This window comes from Sus scrofa, chromosome 15 (genome assembly GCF_054392235.1).
Source record: "Sus scrofa isolate SSC_HxYL_T2T_F1_AM1 chromosome 15, Sscrofa_HxYL_maternal_Yorkshire_Landrace_v2.0, whole genome shotgun sequence".
Classification (NCBI taxonomy): Eukaryota; Metazoa; Chordata; class Mammalia; order Artiodactyla; family Suidae; genus Sus; species Sus scrofa.
This window is the reverse complement of record NC_139397.1, coordinates 60,508,254-60,527,988: the sequence shown is the minus strand read 5'-3', so window position 1 is coordinate 60,527,988 and position 19,735 is coordinate 60,508,254. Positions and strand designations below refer to the sequence as shown.

General features: G+C 41.2%; 1 protein-coding gene across 9 annotated transcripts in view; it reads right to left on the bottom strand.

The window, feature by feature from the left end:
* SNX25 (sorting nexin 25) overlaps window positions 1–19,735 on the bottom strand; it is a 149,446-nt gene that overhangs the window by 19,890 nt on the left and 109,821 nt on the right. For 5 of the 9 annotated variants that reach the window (XR_014830417.1, XM_085000976.1, XM_085000974.1 and 2 more), the window contains 5 exons: window positions 12,185–12,366; window positions 10,619–10,750; window positions 7,446–7,718; window positions 4,760–4,924; window positions 1,243–1,374 (listed from right to left, as the gene is read on the bottom strand). Coding sequence is in view for 8 of the 9 variants with exons in the window: in XM_085000976.1 (XP_084857102.1) it covers window positions 1,243–1,374; window positions 4,760–4,924; window positions 7,446–7,718; window positions 10,619–10,750; window positions 12,185–12,366 (884 nt within the window). In the remaining variant the exon portion in view is untranslated. The remainder of the gene's footprint in view (window positions 1–1,242; window positions 1,375–4,759; window positions 4,925–7,445; window positions 7,719–10,618; window positions 10,751–12,184; window positions 12,367–19,735) is intronic. The other 4 variants (XM_085000975.1, XM_085000971.1, XM_085000973.1 and 1 more) reach the window with 2 other exon arrangements.

Sequence of the window (19,735 nt, the reverse complement as noted above, 5' to 3'; positions counted from 1 at the left end):
TGATCCAGCAATCCCACTCCTGGGCATCTCCCCAGAGAAAACCATGACTCGCAAAGACACGTGTACTCCCGTGTGCATTCCAGCACTATTTGCAGTAGCCAAGACATGGAAACAACCTAAATGTCCATTGACAGAGGAGTGGATCAAGAAGATGTGGTACATATACACAGTGGAATATTACTCAGCCATTAAAATGAACGGAATACCAGCATTTTTAGCAACATGGATGGACCTAGAAACTATCATGCTAAGTGAAGTCAGCCAGACAATGAGACACCAACATCCATTGCTTTCACTGACATGTGGAATCTGAAAAAAGGACAGAATGAACTTCTTTGCAGAACAGATACTGACCCACAGACTTTGAAAAAGTTATGGTTTCCAAAGCAGACAGTTCGGGGGGTGGGAGGATGTGCTGGGGTTGTGGGATGGAAATCCTATAAAGCTGGATTGTGATGATCATTGTACAACTATAAATGTAATAAATTCATTGAGTAATTAGCCACTTGAAACAATGATGGGGCCAAACAGTCACACCGTCTTACTCAGAATCTTGTCATCTGTATGCTCTGAGGTGAACCTGACTTTTATCTCCAGGTTTTGATAGTCAGGTGAATTGGGAAGGAAGAAGTTGTCAACATTAACAATTTAAATGCCTATAAGCAACTTTCCTTTAAATGAAATTAGTTTTACAGACAAAAGAAAAGAGATAGAGTGTATTCTAGAAACCATTTTCCCATATCCCTCAGAGAACAGCAAAATATTTTCTAGTTTAAAGGAAAAAATATTCATTATTAAAGATCTTAGCACTACTGATACTTGAGCCACTGCAGTCAGCAGGACAGATCAATCAGAAACACATTAAAAATTTTTCATCTCCAAATTTCAAGTGGTGCATCCCATTTTATTTCAACTCTCAATGGTAAAGCCAATTAGTAATTCAAGGACATTAACTGTTCCTATGAAAGTTGCTTATGATTCCAGGGAACAAAGACAACTTAGTGTCTGCAGTGGAGGGAGATCAAATAGATATGAGGCAACCCAGTAATAGTTCCCAGTCATGGGCAAATCAGAGTGAAAATGCAGGGTGAGGAAGACAGGACAAATGCAGTCCAAAAGAACAAATGAAGTTTTCTATTCCCAACCTTAATTCTCTAGGACAAAATCTTATCTGATAAAGTCAAACTTAAAAGTCTGGGATTAAATGCCTAAAAAATTGAGAAGAAAAGCAGCCAAACCTACCTCTCCACTGGTGATGGAGGCCTTCCACATGCCAAGGTTCTCGCACCACCAATCTGTTCTTGCCATGTGCAGCTGAAGATCTGTGCGTTCTTTCTCTATTAGAATTATCTCCTCCTTCAACTTAGAAACAATCTGCCACAGGGAAAACACCCTGGGAGTTATGAAACCATTTAAAATGCTACGCAATGCACCAAAGTAGCAGGGTACAAAACCAACACACAAACATCGGCTGTGTTTCTATACACTAAAAATGGATAATCCAAAAAAGGAAATAAACAATTCCATTTACAGTAACATAAAAAATAATAAATTATTTAGCAATTAACTTAAGCAAGGAGGTGAAAGACTTCTACAATGAAAAATGCAAAACACTGATTAAAAAAAATTAAAGAAGACATATATGAATGGGAAGACATCCCATGTTCATGGACTGGAAGACTAAATATTACTAAGGTGTTAAGGCTACCCAAAACAATCTAGAGATTCGATGTGACCCCTATCAAAATCCCAATGATGTTTTTGCATAAATAGAAAAATTCATCCTAAAATTCAACTGGAATCTCAAGGGAGGCTAAATAACTAAGACAATTTTGAAGAAAGACAACAAAGTTGGAGGACTCACACTTCCTGATTTCAAAATTTATTGCAAAGCCACATGAATGAAAATGGTGTGCCATGCCACTGCCATAAAGACAGACACACAGACCAACAGAACAGAAAGCCATGAAGTAAACCCTCAAGTATATGGTCAAATGATTTTTGGAAAAGGTGCCAAGACCATCAAAGAGAAAAGGGCAGTCTTTTTTAACAAATGATGCTCAGAAAATTGGATCATCAGCCACGTGCAAAACAATGAAGTGGGTCCTTACCTAAAACCATATAGGACAATTAAGATAGATAAAAGAGCTAACTGTAAAACTAAAATTATAAGATTCTTAGAGGAAAACATGGGGGAACTTAATGACATGGGACTGGCAATGATTTCTTGGCTATGACACCAAAGGAACAGGCAGCAAGAGAAAATACAGGCAAATTGGACTTCATCAATTTAAAAACTTCTGTGCAAAGAAGACTATCAACACAGTAAAAAGGCAACCACAGAATGGGAGAAAGTATTTGCAAATCATATATTTAATATTTAATAAGGGATTAATGTGCAGAATGTATACAGAACTCAAATTCAATTCCCCCCAAAAAACAAACAACCTGATTAAAAAAATGGGCAAAGTTAAAAAAAGGGGGGGGGGGGACAAAGTCCTTGAATGGACATTTCTTCAAAGAAAACAGAAAATGGCCAAAAAGCACACAGAAAGATGCTCAACATTACTAACCATTAGAGAAATGCAAATCAAAACCACTATGAGATACCACCTCACACCCATGAGAATGACTGCTATAAAAAACCAGAAAGTTGGAGTTCTCACTGTGGGTTAAGAATCCAACTGCATTGGCTAGGTTTGCTGCGGAGGTGCGGGTTTGTTCCCTGGCCCAGCAGTGGGTTATAGGATCTGGTGTTGCCAAAGCTACAGTTCAGATTCAATCCCTGCCCAGGAAATTCCACATGCCTCAGATGCAGCCACTAGAAAGAAAACAAAAGAAAAAAAAATAAGAAAACAAAACAAGAACGGCAAGTAACAAGTGCTGGTAAGGATACAGAGAACTGGAACCCTTATGTGTTGCTGGTGAGAAGGTAAAATGGTGCAGTTGCTATGGAAAACACTGTCCTCAAAAAATTAAAAACAGAATTACCATATGACCCGGCAATTCCACTTCTGGGTGTGCACCTCAAAGAACTGAAGGAGATATCTGTACATCTATGTTCATGGCAGTGTTTTTCACAAGAGCCAAAATGTGGAAGCAAACCAAGTGTCCATTGATGGATAAATGAATAAACTCAACTGTTGTATATACATGCAACTGAACATGAGCCTTAAAAAGAAATGAAATTCTAACACATGCTATACCATATGGATGAACCTTCAGTACTTTAGCCTGAATCTTGAAGACATTATGCTAAGTGAAATAAACCAGTCACAAAGGACAAATACTGTATGACTATACTCACAGGAGGTACTTGGAGTAGTTACTCATAGAAGACAAAAAGAGAAAGGCAGTTGCCAGGGGCTGGGGAGGGGGCGTGCAGAGAGATGGAAAGTTTTTGTGAGATGGGTTCAGAGTTATAGTTTTCCAAGTTGGAAATGAATTCTGGAGATGGATACATAACAATGCGAATACAACTTAATGCCAGTGAATTGTACACACGGTAAAGTTTACGTTATATATATTTAGCTACAATAAAAAAAAATAATTATTTTAAAGAATTCTGTGCTCACCATCTCCTTGGATGTCTTTTAGAGAAAGCCTATAGGGTTATGTAACTGTAGTTTGAAGTCAGCAGCTCTGCCTCAAAACCCTCCTGAACATGCAGTCCACGAGGGCCCTTTCCTTCCTCGGAAGCCTGCAGGAAGCACCCCCTGCCCTAGTCACATCCTGCACTTTATCAGCAGCAAGGAGCCATGACTGTTTCATTTTTGTGAGAGTAGGTCTGGCTCCACAGTATGTTTCCTCCCCAAGGGCGGGTGTTTCACTGACTCTTCACAGTGACCAGCACAGCAGGCTGCACGTACTCATCACACAGATTTCTGAACAGAGGTTCAGAAAGTGCCAGAGGAGATTGAGTTGGCAAGGCAGAGCACCAGCCATACCTATATTAGGGAAACCTCCTTGTTGGACCAAAGAGGCATGAACATAAGACAGAAAGCCACACCACCACATAGGTTTGGGGAATGCCAAGTAGTGAGATACTGTTTACATTTTTTAACTTTTAAATTCTGTTGGCTTTTACCAACACAATGTATTTCTTGCATAATTCTGAGAGGTGCTCAAATTGTACTTGCAGCATTTGAAAGGAAAAAAAAAAAAGACTGTCTTTGCATGGTTATCTCACTTTCAAAAACAACTTTGGCACAAATGGAAGCTCTGCCCCTTCCCCAAAGGCACTGTAGGCAAATCAGATAAAAGACAAAGAATTACAGCTGAAGATGGGGAAGGGACCCCAAATCATAACGTGCTTTTCTAATTCTACCCCAGAAGTAAAAAAAAAATTGAATTTGGGAGTTCCCGTCGTGGTGCAGTGGTTAACGAATCCGACTAGGAACCATGAGGTTGCGGGTTTGGTCCCTGGCCTTGCTCAGTGGGTTAAAGGATCTGCCGTTGCCATGAGCTGTGGTGTAGGTTGAAGACATGGCTTGGATCCCACGTTGCTGTGGCTCTGGCATAGGCTGGCGGCTACAGCTCCAATTCGACCCCTAGCCTGGGAACCTCCATATGCCGCAGGGATGACCCTAGAAAAGGCAAAAAGACAAAAAAAAAAAAAAAAAAAAAAAAAAATGAACTTATGGTTAAAATTGACCTTTAAAGAAACTCAGGCACTTCTCAACATAAACTGAAGACTACTGTTTATCAAATTAGAAAAAGGGAAACTTTTAAAGACAACCTTGAAAATTGGAAGAGTTACCTTCTTATCAGGTTTTGGCGCATTTTGAATAGAATTTAGAGCTTGCCTTTTATACTCAAGTTTCTCATTTAGTTCTCGTAGTTTGTTTACAGCAAAACTAGCTTGTTCATTAATCCGACTGCTGCCTTCATCCACAGCTTCCTCGCCAGCCTCACCTCCTGGGCCCTGGGGGAAAACATCCCGTGAACCACCATATCTTACAGTGATGGAATGTTCAAGTACATGTCACCTATAGAGTACAGGTTCTATATCATTACAGTACATGGTTCCACAGCACTAGATTCCACTAGGGAAAGAATCTATGGTAGAGAGCCTAGAAGTAGACTGCTTTTTCTCAGCAGAGTGAAAAATCAAAATATTTAGAACCAAAGCAACTAGTATTTATAACTTCAATTAAAAAAAAAAAAACACTTAATAGCCTAGAGAATGTGTACAAAATTCCATACTATTATTTCCTAAATCATACACCCGGAACTTGCACTGAATTACCTTCCCAACTCAACCCACACGTTCTGTGACTGAATTTTGACAAAAACACTGAGACTTGACTTCCTTTTTGGTTTCCTAAGAATATTATGGAAAACTCATGTGAGTCCTTTTAAAATAAAATCTCCAAATTCCCACCGGTGGAACTATTTTCAATACATACTTTGCACAGTCCTTCTTTTAAAGATGTATTTTACTAATCAATAGGTAGATTATTTTAAAAGTAAAATGATTAGCATTTGAAAGTGTCTTAGGATTCATAAGGACTACATAACTTGGAAAAATCTGAAGGTTACCAACAAACGTCATATTAGTAATTAAATTCATGGGTAGCAAAAGCATGAAAAGAACTGCTGAGGACTGTCTTCTGATTTGTTTACTCCTCAGTTTTCCTCCAAATTTTTTTCTTCCAATTTTTATTAGTTTTAACAGACAGTAATTTTTTTTTCAAAGAGAAAGGATTAATAATCATAGAACTCTAACCTGTTTTCATTTTTGTATGTTCCAATCTTTGTCCATAAGTATATATACTATGACATTATTCTTCGTCTTGTATACATTTGAGAGGGTATTCTGCCTTTGTGATATAATATGCAATACTGAAAATTTGAGGGTGTTATAGTCTTCAAAATTATAATTGCTACCGCTGCATAGAATCCTACCAATAATAGACTGAGGCATATTCCTCTTGCTATTCCTGCCATGGGTTGATTCTGCATTTTGCTATCCCAGGTGTTAAAACAAGCTTCACTGTGCATTTTATTCCTACATATTAGTCATTTTCATAGGATAAATTTCTAGAAGTAGGATTATTGGAACAAAGAGTGGGAACTTACAAAAAGTCAGTAATACTTATCCTTTGAATCCTAGGTGAGGTTGGACATTTTTCCATGTTTGTTTACTATTCATTACCTTTCATATCAACTGTCAGTTAAAGTCCTTATTCAATTTATCTGTTGAGTACTCATATTTTTACTAATTTGAATAAACTAATTTGAATTTCACAATATTTACATATTAACCATTTGAAATTTTGAGGTAGAGAGACAGAGAGTTTTAGCTGTGCCATCCTAAAAATAAAATGTTTTGAACCAATTATTTTAGTGGTTTTACACATTGAAAATGTAAAGAACTAAGCAACAAAACTTTAGATAAAGGTCTTAATGAATGAATTTAACAACAGTCAGAGATAATTGGCTTCTAATACTATCATGAATAAGCATCTGCTTCCTAAGGGCTTGAGATACAGTGAACTGGACAGAAAGAAAGAATCTGAGATAAATTATATTCTATGTAAGGTGGCTCTAAGACACTTTTTCTCTGTACCTTCCAAAGGTTCAAACTCATATAAGTCATCAGTAGAAAAGGAAGATAGGGGAATTCCTGTCGTGGTTCAGTGGAAATGAATCTGACTAGTAATCATGAGGACGCAGGTTCGACCCCTGGCCTCACTCAGTGGGTTAAGGACCCAGCGTTGCTGTGACCTGTGGTGTAAGTCACAAATGCGGCTCAGATCTGGCGTTGCTGTGGGTGTGATATAAGGCCAGCAGCTACAGCTCTGATTCAATTCCCTATCCTGGGAACTTCTATATTCCACAGATATAGCCCTAAAAAGACCAAAAAAAAAAAAAAAAAAGAAAGAAAGAAAGAAAGAAAGAAAAGAAAAGGAAGATGGCAACTGGGACTATCCAAAATGACCCAGGACACTAAGATTAGACTACAGGAATGGCTGGGCAAGGCTACTTCCAAAACATCTTAATTTTATCTGCGTTTTTAAAAACTCCAAACTATTTCCCAAAACTCTTCCTGCATTCTCTACCTCTCATTTTCCCCCCATCCTTTTGGTCTGTTCTGTTGTGGTACTTGATTCTTTTACCTGGCCTATGCCACAAAATGTTCCACCCCACAAATGTTCTGCCCTTACTTTTCAGGAGTCAAACCCAGGTGAGTTTCAGGGAGACAGAGCAGGCAGGGAGGTCTCTGACTCAATTCGGGCTGGCTGTACCCAGCTGGTCAGAAGAACAAAGAAAGAAGCACAGAAGACCAGAAGCAACAACATAATCCAAGTTTAAAGTTCCACCTCAAGTTCTGTATATTGAGAGGTGAAGGTACACAAATCTGGCTTATACAACCCATGCCCACATAATCATTTTCAAAACTTACCCACTCAAAAGGGAACAGCAAGTTAAACATGACTCACCATTTCATCCTTGTTGGAAGTCAGCTGCGAGGCATGCTTTTCTTCCTCTTTCATCATCAATTTCTCATACAGGTCACTGACAATAAATGAAGGGTAATACCTATCCTTCAGGGTCTCATAAACATCTCCCTGGATTTTGCAAAACACGTCAATTCCTTTATTTCCAACAAGACACTGCTGTATTTCTTTGTAAAGTGACTTTTCCACGGATATTTCTTTGCTCTCCACAAAGAAATTCTGATAAATTTCACCAACTAATTGTGGGATTTCACTCTGAAAAGACAGGAAAAAAAGGGAAAGTAAGAAATACCACCTCTGAGAAACACTATTTTATTCTGAATTCTCTGCATTTTAAAGGTGGAAGGAAGACATTTAGAACGCAGGGCGAGTGTGCAGCTTTTAGAATGTGCAGACATTTAGAATGGGGGCCAGTAAGCACACATTTGGGGCCAAGGTGTGAATGTTGAACCCTGAAAAAACAACTGGTGCCTTAAAATGAGCACTTTATGTTGAACAGTTAACAAATATAATTTCTTTTAAAGGCTAGAAGGAAAAAAGTAAGAATAAGAACAGTTCTCTTTCTGCAATCGATTCCTTCTCATAAATCTCAATTCCACAGGAATACAATTTATCAGCTAAATTCAATTTGTCTTTCTCATCTAATATAAATAATTACAATTGCCAAATTCTCACTCCAGAAGAAAGTCAATATAATTGTATAATTTAAGAGAGCAAGTGAAATATTCTTTAGAATGATGACATATTGTAATCAAGCTGATGTTAGATAATTTGGTCTTTTTAAAAAAAGTTTACTTTTTTGTTAAAATATAGTTGATTTACAATGTTGTACCAATTTCTGCTGTACAGAAAAGTGACTCAGTCATACATATACACACATTCCTTTTCTATTTTTTTTTTTTAAGCGTCACACGGGCTCTTTAATGGGTGTCTGGCGCTACCTGCCACGATACATTCCTTTTCTTATATTATCTTCCATCATGGTCTATCCCAAAAAATTGGATATATAGTTCCTGTGCTATACAGTAGGACCTTACTGCTTATCCATTCTAAATGTAATAGTTTGCAACATCTAACCCCAAATTCCCAGTCCATCCCCCTGCCCCCCGCCCCCCCATCCTCAGAAACCACAAGTGTGCTTTCTATCAGACAGCTTGGTCTTTTTTTTTTTTTTTGTCTTTTTGCCATTTCTTGGGCCGCTCCCGCAGCATATGGAGGTTCCCAGGCTATAGCTGCTAGCCTACACCAGAGCCAGAGCAACACAGGATCTGAGCCGAGTCTGCGACCTATGCCACAGCTCACAGCCAACACCGGATCCTTAACCCACTGAGCAAGAGCAGGGATTGAACCCGCAACCTCATGGTTCCTAGTCGGATTCATTAACCACTGCACCACGACGGGAACTCCCAGACAGCTTGGTCTTAAACATTACACTTAGGTCACTTCTTGGAAATCTCTTTGTATTAACATAATCTTTACACTGCCACAAGAGACAACTCATTGACTCTAGGAATGTTATGCAAAGTCTTCAAGAGTAGCAAAAAATGAACACAAATAACTTAATGACTATTAGGAATAAAATGAGCATCCAAATCAGTTTTGCTAGGTCAACATATAGCTAGCTATTTGAGGACGGTGTATCCTCTTATTCCATTAACATTGTTCAACTTGTTTTCAGTAGTAGTGTAGAAAAATTTTTTAGATTGGTCTTTACAATATTTCCCTGAGAGCAGCCAAAAGTCAAGTTTGAAGTCAAGTTTGGAACATGAGAAATAAAGTTGGCAAATACTATACTGACTAAAATGAGGTAACTTGCGGCTTATAAATTCAATGAAAGACATTCCTGAGAAGATTTAAAAACACTGGGACTTGATTTAGTTTCTTAACCAATGTAGTTTGTGACCTATGTATTTTAAGTTGGCATTTGGCTCTAGCAACATTCATATGAAGTGGTGCTTCATATAATGGACATGGTGCTCTTTGTGCTTATTCTAAAAAGCTTTTCAAAATACATGTATTATACATGTTGTACATACATATGTTTATAGACATAATTCACACTCTTCAATTTAATTCTTAAATATACATTAGGAACATGATAAGTGCAATAACAGTGCTTATTGTTGGGCTTTCTACTGTAATAGGCATCTGTAATCAAAAATTATTTTACGTCTTCCTTAACACAATCATATTTTAAATGAAATAAAAGAACAGTAGCATAAAACGTGCACATTACGATATTAAAAATAATAAGGTTATGAGACTCAGGTATAGATGACAAGATCAAATTCATTATAATAGCAATGTGGGAATATATATGACTTCTTTTTTTTTTTTTTTTTTTTTTTTTTGCTATTTCTTTGGGCCGCTCCTGCGGCACATGGAGGTTCCCAGGCTAGGGGTCGAATCGGAGCTGTAGCCACTGGCCTATGCCAGAGCCATAGCAACGCGGGATCCAAGCCGCGTCTGCAACCTACCCACATCTCACGGCAACGCCGGATCGTTAACCCACTGAGCAAGGGCAGGGACCGAACCCACAACCTCATGGTTCCTAGTCGGATTCGTTAACCGCTTTGCCACGACGAGAACTCCTATATGACATCTTATGATGGGTTAAAAAATAACTACCTAAACTAAATTCACTATCTGGATACACTGGCAAATCTTTTTCTCTTGACTACACATTCAAAAGTACTTTCTGGGAGTTCCCGTCATGGCTTGGCAGAAACGAATCTGACTAGCACCTATGAGGATGCACGTTCAATCCGTGGCATCACTCAGTGGGTTTAAGGACCCAGCGGCATTGCTGTGAGCTGTCCTAAAGGTCACAGATTAGGCTCAGATCTGGCATTGCTGTGGCTGTGGTGTAGGCTGGCAGCTACAGTTCCAATTTGACCCCTAGCCTGGGAACTTCCATGTGCTGTGGGTACGGGCCCTAAAAAGACAAAAACAAAACAAAACAAAACAAACTTTCTGTAAAAATAAAATCTAATTATATTTACCATTATGGGCTAGAACATAATGCCAACAATATATTTGGTTTAAGATATTCTCTTAACATATACTTACAGCTCTACGAAGAAACACAGATACTGTCTAAAACACAAGTTTTCATCAGCTAGTAATTAATATTCCTCTAAGCCTATATACCCTACCTTGTTAGCGTTCTTTAAATATTCCACAGACTCCCAAAAACTAATCAGAGCTCTCTTGTCCATCCTTTCCATGTAATTTCGAAAGTGCTCTCGGTAGAAAGTACTGGCCAAGATATCGTCAAATTGAAGAATCTAGTAAGAGAATTTAAGAAAAAGCTTTAAAAAACTGAATTTTAAATAGTGGTGTGCTTGAACTGCCAATGGATTCATTTCTACATTCAGGAAAAAAATGCCCCATTTTCTAAGGTCATAGTCCATGTAATACGACATGTCTCTCACCTTCCTAAATTTTCAATGGAAAAAGTCTATTGAATATTCAAAATCTATACATTCAATAATACCAATTTTCTACTAATCATTCACCTATGCAGCAAAAGATTTATTTGACATCTCTGTATCAGGCACATTTCTAGGAAATGAAACAGACGAAAATCCCTACCTTTATGGGATGTATTGCTAAAAGCAATCCCTGCCAATTATAGAAAAAGTGAAAAGAAATGTGTAAAAGACCAGGAAGATGGAGTTTAATAATTTGGCATTTTTGCTTTCCATATTTTTATATAGCAGAGGAAATCTACAAATGATTCTATACCTTTAAAATCTTTTTGTTCATAATATCACATTCATTAAAAAATCTTTTGTAAGCATCATTTTAGTTGGTCCACAATATTCCATTGTATGGATGTACCAAAATTACACCTTTATTTACTATTTTGCATACTTCCAGAAAAACTAAAGACATAGTGGAAAGGATCTTGAGTATGGACCCCTGTAATATGAGAAAGCAGATGACTTTCACAATAATTCATGATTCAATTAGGAGAAATGCCTCAAATTAATTTAGAAGGAAGTTAAATCTTATATCCTTGTTATTAATTAGTAATAAAAAAATGACCTCTAAATATAGTGCAATGAAAAGGAAACTTGCCTTTTTAAGATTCTTAAAACTGATATATACTAAAGTCTGTGATTTAAGATTTTGGACTGGTATCAGACAGTCCAAAGTTTTGTTGCACAAAAACAGTTGCTGACATGTTATCGTTTGGTGAGAAAGCACTCAGATTTGTGAATCAACCAGATCTGGGTTTTCATCTAGTTCTGCCTCTTCCTATCCACGTGGCCTTATTAGGCAATTTACTTTAAACCACTCTGTTTCTTCACCTGTAAAAAGGGGATAGGGAGAAGCATTGTGGTGCGTGCTCTAAAGAAAATAACCTATAAGAGACCTTCTACTTCACTGGTGGTAACTTCTATCCAATTCATAGTGGGGAACCTGACTGGGCCCTTGACAGTATAAAATGCTCCCGTGGGATTGTGGAAGGGCAAAGGGGGGACAGGAAGACACACCCAGGCACGTGCGCACACAGGCACCCCACACCTATCACACCTATTACCACTCACAAGGACACTAAGCAATACAGCTCTGTGACACACAAAAACAAACATGTGAGTGAGTCTGTGTTCTGGATCTATATCTTAGGTTAAATACCAAGAAGTGAGGGCTGCTCTTACACCAGTGTTCGTAACAAATGGGAAATGGCAAATCAAGAAACTATGAAGTCCTACCTTCTGGCTTTGAGGCCCTTCCCCCTCATCTAAGGCCCCATCCTCTTGCTGGTCATAGGCAGGGCCTCCCAGATTTCTGATCCTCTTCTCGCACTGCTTCTTGGCCACAGTCAGCTGGTTGATGTACCTTTTCATGTTCCTGGCCCTCAGGAGATCAGCTTTCATGGCCGCAGTCTCTTTTCCTTGAATGAGATAGATGGTCAATAGCTGGTCAGAGGACAAGGTACAGAGGAGGGAACACAACAACTCTGGGCCAGATTAGTGTCTGATGTGGTACCTTCTGAACATCAGTGGGTGCTAAAGAAATGCCACTATGGAAAAGAGTATGGAGGTGCTTGCTGTGGCCAAGATCACGACCTCCACATCAACTCTAGTGGACAGCTGCCACTGGAGTCTGGAATCAGGTTAGAACTTGGGCTCCACTACCGAAAGCTATGTGGTCTTAGCAAGACGTTTAAAAAATTAAAAAACATTTACAATGGCTTGTATCCTTAAGCAGACATTACATAATTCAAAGTAAAAGCAAAAAACTCACACAAAATTAAATTTTTTTGACATTTTATGCACCTGTTTTTTTCCCTTTTTATGGCCACACCTGCAGCATATGGAAGTTCCCAGGTTAGGGGTTGAATCCAAGCTGCAGCTGCAGGTCTATACCACTGCCACAGCAATGCCAGATCCAAGCCATGTCTGCAACATATACCACAGCTCATGGCAACACTGGATCCTTAACCCACTGAGCAAGGAGACCGGGGATGGAACCCACATCCTCACAGATATTATGTCAGATTCTTAACCTAAGCCACAATGGGAACTCAAAATTAATTTTTAAAAACAACTAAGCATTGAGCCTTTCCTTGTGGAGAATGGACTGGCTCTGCATATACAACCTGAAGGCAGGGAGGAGTTGGGGTTGAGAGAAGGCATTTTTCTTTTTTTTTAATGGGTAAGAAATGAGCTGGTTTTAAAACTGATGAGAAGGAACCAGTTAAGAGGGGAAAAGGCGACAGATTAGAGCGGTGTCCAGTAGGCAGGTGAAGAGACTGACTTTGGGAAGGGTCATCTCCTCCACTGCAGTAACACAGAGGGCACAGGAGATGGGTATAGACACAAGCGAGTTTGGAGACTGTGGCTGGGAGCTGGGGCAATTCCCCTCATGTGGATTCTGTTCTCTGGAAGTAGGGAGTGATGTTATCTGCTTAAAGGAAGGTGGGTAAAAAGGGCAAGGGTCAGAGGCCGGTGGAAAGCTGGGAAAGTGTGAAAAGTATGACACCCATGGTGTAAAGTGGAAGGCAAGCTCACTTCAGGAACACAATGAGGCTGTTTTAGGCAGTGTTCAAGGCCATGGCCACCACTGGGTGGATATAAACCTTCCTGGGCAGGTCAGGTCACAGCTCTGAGGTGAGTCAGAACACACCTGGCTTAGGCTGGAACTACCAGTAATACAAGAGGGTCGGTGTTTTGTTTCTCGGCGCCCCTGGACATTGAGTCTCAGTGAAGCTTTACACACCTGGGGAGACCTCCAATTCCCCAGGGTAGCCGTGACCACCCTCAAGTCACACTGAGTCAATCTGCGCAAAGACTTAAAATAGCGCTTGGCAGGCTGAGCAAATTCACTGAAAAAACTTAGATAAGGACCACAAAACATTTTATCTTTCGGAGGAGCTTTTTCTGGTATTTATCACAAACGACTTCAGGGCAACAGTTGGCCTTGTTCAAGAGGGCCACTCAGATATTATAGGATGTTTTTCATCTGTGTGCTGAGGAGGTATTTTCATTTGACTTCAGTGATGGTTTCTCAACTGGTCCTATGGCTGGCTGAAAGAGAGGCCCTGAGCAAAGAACAGCCTCATTCACCATATATCTCGAGAGGGAAAAAAAAGAGCATTTCAGAGCCCCCTTAGTGGGAAGATGAAAGTAAATGAAGTCTGCCCCCAAATTAGCCTATTGTAAACTAAAATTATCTGTATGTGTACCTAAAGAAATACATGCTTGGAATAGTACATTTTTCAGCATTCATTTTTTTTCCTACTTCCAAAGCTCTTGTTATTTACATTCTACTTAGATTCTGAGAAGCTTAAACTCCTACAGTTAAATTCCATTATTCTGCATTGATTACATTATTTTAAACAGATTTAGAGCATATATCTTTAAACCATTTTGCATTAGATGCATTTAAGTATTTTAAACATATATCCTTAAATTCTAAATTCTGTGTATAACATTTAAGCTACCCTAAAAAGGGACCAAAAAGTTGCCTTTTATAAAATTTAAACCTAGACCATAATTTTAATTTTGGGTTGAAATAGGCTAACCAAGAGAGAGACACATATGGGGAAAAAACTGACACACATTTAACAACCACCACATTTTTCTCCTGAGAAAACTTAAAAGCCTTCCTAAAGGACAAGAACTCAGGCAATTTACAAAGGGAAGGAAAAAACAATCAACCTTCCCCTAAAACCTAGCTGCAGGGCTGAGAAAACATTCTAGTGTCCTGCCTGAATGTTGTCTGCTCTCGGGAATGCCTCCCATTTGTTAAGGTCAAGACAAAGCCATTGTTTGATCACAAAGCTTGTTGCCAACAAACACAACAGCAGCTTGTTGCTCAGACAAGCCTGTTTATTTTTGTCTCAGAAAATAATGCCTCGTTCAGGGCTAAGTGACTAACAGGGAGCTCCTGCAGCCCAAGGGGCTGCCAGGCAAAAATCCTTATAAATCCGGAGATGCAGATGAATACACCTCTTTGTGACCTGTGAACCTGTCCAGTCAAGACATCTCCACATCGAGAGAAAGTGCAGGCAAGTGGGTGCACGAGGCACAGGCCCAGCTCAAGCCAGACTCCCGCAGTGGTCTCTCTGTTGAGCCCTTAAAAACCGGGTTAATCATATGTTTAACCTAGCTTAAAAAAAGAAGACTGAGGAGTTCCCATTCCGGCTCAGCAGAAACGAATCTGACTAGCACCCATGGGAACACAGGTTCAATCCCTGGCCTCACTCAGTGGGTTGGGGATCTGGCATTGCCGTGAGCTGTGGTGTGGGTCACAGATGCGGCTCCGATCTAGCATTGCTGTGGTTGTGGCGTACGTAGGCCAGCAGCTGTACTTCCAATTCAATCCTTAGCCTGGGAACCTCCATGTGCCGCAGTGCAGCCCTAAAAAGACAAAAAAGACAGGGGAAAAAAAAAAGGCTGAGGCTGAAGAGTTCCATTGTGGCTCAGCGGTTACAAACTTGACTAGTATTCGGTCCCTGGCCTTGCTCAGCGGGTTAAGGATCCTGAGCTGCTGTGGCTGTGGTGGAGGTGGCAGCTGTAGCTCTGATTCGACCCCCGGCCTGGGAACTCCCGTATGCCATGGGTGTGGTCCTTAAAAGCAAAAAAACAAAGAAGGCTGAGATGAGAAACAGTGGCAGGTGACTCACTGGGTGACAGTGGCTCTTTAAATGTGTGCTGAAGAACATGCAAGTGATAACAATTTATTATAATTGTTTACTGCTTTTCCCCCTAGAGTGTCTAGAGTCTACGGTGGTCAGAACAAAAGGAAATGGGGTCATTTAAAGACATTTGTATTAGACATAAATCAAGTCCCATAAGGACGTTTCAGCAGACCTATGAACATTACCATACAACTGCTTTCTGCTCTCAAACTTCTGCAGAGTTCTTCCTTAAGTAAAGTGATTTGGGGAGTTCCTGTCGTGGCGCAGTGGTTAATGAATCCGACTAGGAACCATGAGGTTGCGGGTTCGGTCCCTGCCCTTGCTCAGTGGGTTAACGATCCGGCGTTGCCGTGAGCTGTGGTGTAGGTTGCAGACGCGGCTTGGATCCCGCGTTGCTGTGGCTCTGGCGTAGGCCGGTGGCTACAGCTCCGATTCAACCCCTAGCCTGGGAACCTCCATATGCCGCGGGAGCGGCCCAAGAAATAGCAACAACAACAACAACAACAAAAAGACAAAAGACAAAAAAAAAAAAAAAAAAAGTAAAGTGATTTGCAGAAAAACAAAAACACCAGGAGACAACTCTTAGGTTCTATTTCTAATGTGGCAAAAGGGAATGAAGTAACTTACAGTGCAACCAAGGACTCTAAAAATAGCTCAAGTATAACTGGATAAAGATGGCACCACTGTATTTTTTAATTATCAAAAATCAGCAATAGCAGAGTATTTCTTTTCTCCAGCATGCTATTGAATTCCAAGGCAGAGCTGAACTGCAGCTAATTCCTTGGCAGGCTAATTGAGGACTTCCATGAATGATACACAGCTGGATCTCTCAACCTCAGCACCAGTGACATTTTGAGTGGATAAACCTTTGCTGTGAGACTGTCCTATGCATTGTGGGGTGTTCAGCAGCATCCCTGGCCTCTACCATTAGATGCCAATAGCATCCCTTCCCCCAAAACGTGACAACCAAAAATGTCTCCAGACCTTGTTAAATGTCCCCATTCCCCTAGGGGGCAAAACTGTACCCCCACCCCATAAGAAGTACTAACAGAGGCATGGCTTCTGTGAGGGTAAAGGAGACAAGGCTGCACTCCCCCCTCCCCTGATTTCCCAGCACGAGGTCATGCTCCCCATATACACTCATACGCCCCCCCACCATCCCCAGGCAATCCAGGGAAGGGATTAGGGGGTTTCCTCACTTGAAAATGTCAGCCCTCCATCCACACTGACAGGCTAACAGGTCCTCAAATCCTTCTCGAACACAGAAAAGGAGTTTTGAGAAGTCCCCTTGAGAAGAGGGTTCAAGAAGCAGATACGTATTTACTGAGGAACTAGTCAAGTTTCAAAAGGAGAACTGATGCTCCCTTCTTACCATGAGGCTGATGGCCATTCTCAGTAGTCACCAATTGTCACATACTTCTTCGAAGTTATCTGAAACTCACCTTAAAAGCTGCCCAGGAACTAAAAAATACTGACTATACTTTTCAACTTGAGGCCAAAGTGGGATTCTCTTACCACACCAAACACCTGAAATGTTGAAGTCTACGGTGTCGCTCCACTTTAATAGCAAGTTTATGTGAGGATGAGCAGAGATCTAAGCAGGAGCTGATGGCAGAACCTCTCACATTGTAAAGCTCTCACAGAGAGCTCGCAGTCCTGGCGAGGCCTTGTCAGGGTGCCCGCAGCATAGCTTCTATTTCTCTCCTTTAAATAGCACAGGTGCTGAAACACCCAGCACTTCCTTTGGTTTAAGGCCTTCCAACGGGCCTGGCATACATTTTTAAAATAATAATGTCCTATCAGTTAAATGCACACATGAACTTATGGGGACAGCCCTGCCCCCAAATTAGAACTATGACCTGAACAGATGGTAGACAGACACTCAGAATGCAGATCTGGCCCATTACTAAGTTTTGAGCATGACTCTCACAGCATCCACCTGTGTGAGTGAGCAGGGGAGTGGGAAGAGTCCAAGACTACAGCCAGGAGATGTGGGTTCAAGTTCTGGGTCAGGGTGTGACTAACTGGGTACCCTGCTTAAAATCTCTGGACCTGAACTTTATTTGTATAAATGCATGTCTTAGAACACATGACTAGGGTTTTCTGGGGTCAAGAGTTGGGAGTAGAGCCGCATACACAATTATGAGACTAGAGAGTATAACAGAAGTGCCCCGAACCCTCAGTCCCCAAGGCGGAGAAGGGATAGGGCTGCGAAGCCTGATAGAGGAGGGCGGGCAGGAGGGCTGGACAGGGAGAAACCCCGGCAAGGGCCCTGCAACACCTAATGAAGCTGAGGTCATTCATAAATCAGAAACTGTGTCCAAGGACTACAACACTAGGAAATCAGATCACATCAGAGTGTTATTAAGGCCTAAGAGAGAGACGAGCTCTTTCTTTCAGGCAGGGACATCTTTAAGTCCCACTTTGGATAATTAATATTATTAAAAAGTAATTTCTAATGGAAATCATTATGGTTCTTATCAACAACTCTGTGTGTATACACAGTCAATGTATTCTGAAGTTCTTTTACAGTTCTTGATATATTCAATTCCCAAACTCTTTACTTATACCCTAAACAAGATGCACATGTTACCAACGCCCCCCAGTCTACACATGGGCGTGTCACCCCACGTGTGTAGTTCTTATGTAGAGCAGTTTCTATCAGACTCAAATCAACATCATGTTCTTCTCTGCAGTCAGCTGAGTAAATACTACACTTGAATCAGTTTAACGATTCTTGATAACATTTCAGATCCAGAACAGTAGCAGGGAAAAAAGCTTTAAAGGGAGCTGAAATACTGGGCTCATTCACATCAAACCACAGGGAAAATTTAGCAAATGTTCCATGACTACTGGAATTCCTACACTTGGCCAGTGTCTTAGTTCAGGAGGCTACACCCAAACACCACAGACTGGCTGGTTCTAAAAAACACAAATGTATTTCTCACAGTGGGACTGGGACTGAGGTCAGAGTGGCAGCACAACTGAGATGAGGTGAAGGTCCTCTTGTCAGCTGCAGACGGCCACCTTGCTGTGTGCTCATGAGCTGGGAGAGGCTGGGGATCTTGCAGTCTCCTTTATAAGCCACCAGGCCCATTCAGGAGGCTGCTAGCCAAACGACTCACACCCTCCATATACCATCAGGTTGGGATGTTAAGATTTCAATAAAAGACCCCCCCCTTTTTTTTTTTTTGCTTTTTAGGGCCGCACTCGCGGCATATGGAGGTTCCCAGGCTAGAGGTCTAATTGGAGCTACAGCTGCCGGCCTACGCCCCAGCCACAGCAACGACAGATCCAAGCTGTGTCTGTGACCTACACCACAGCTCATGCCGACACCAAATCCTTAACGCACTGAGCGAGGCCAGGGATCGAACCCACAACCTCATGGTTCCTAGTCGGATTTGTTTCTGATGCACCACGACGGGAGCTCCTCAATAAAAGAAGCTAAGGGGACCCAAGTATTCAGACTACAGCAGCCAGTTAACATGACTAGCCCATTTCTCAGCTACTTGGGCTGTTCTAGTTGTAAATAAAGAACTAGAGAGTTGGGTGCTAAAAGGCAAAGGCGAACAGACCCACGACTCTGCAGCAGCAGCTCCTGGAGAAGTGGCACAGCATTTCTGGGGAGTGGCGAGGAATGCACATGCTAAGGGCCCACTCCGGATCCACAGAACCAGAGACTCTGGGGCAGGGCCCAGCGAGCCCTACAGGTGATTCTGAGGCACTCAACCACGGAGGACCACTGCTCTGCAGGATTGAGCCCAGACTTCTTAGGGCAGTTCAGACAGTTCATACAGCCCTTTAGGATCAGCTGCTGCCTTCCTGCCAAGGCCCACTGCTCCATTACATCCCAACATCCACAGGGTCTCACCTAACAGAACCCACACAGAACGGCATGTGTGGTGCCATCTAGCCGGGTCCACCTGACAAGCCCCAAAGGGTATGAAAGCCACTCAGTCTTTCTGACCAAACTCTGCTACGCTTAAGGGAACGCCTCTCTCAAGCTCTGTCCTAGGTACAGCTGAACACTCCACACTGTGCTACTTACTGAATTCTGAACCCGCACATTTGCCGAATTTATCAATTGTACTGTACTTTTGTCTGTCTACCTGTCTCC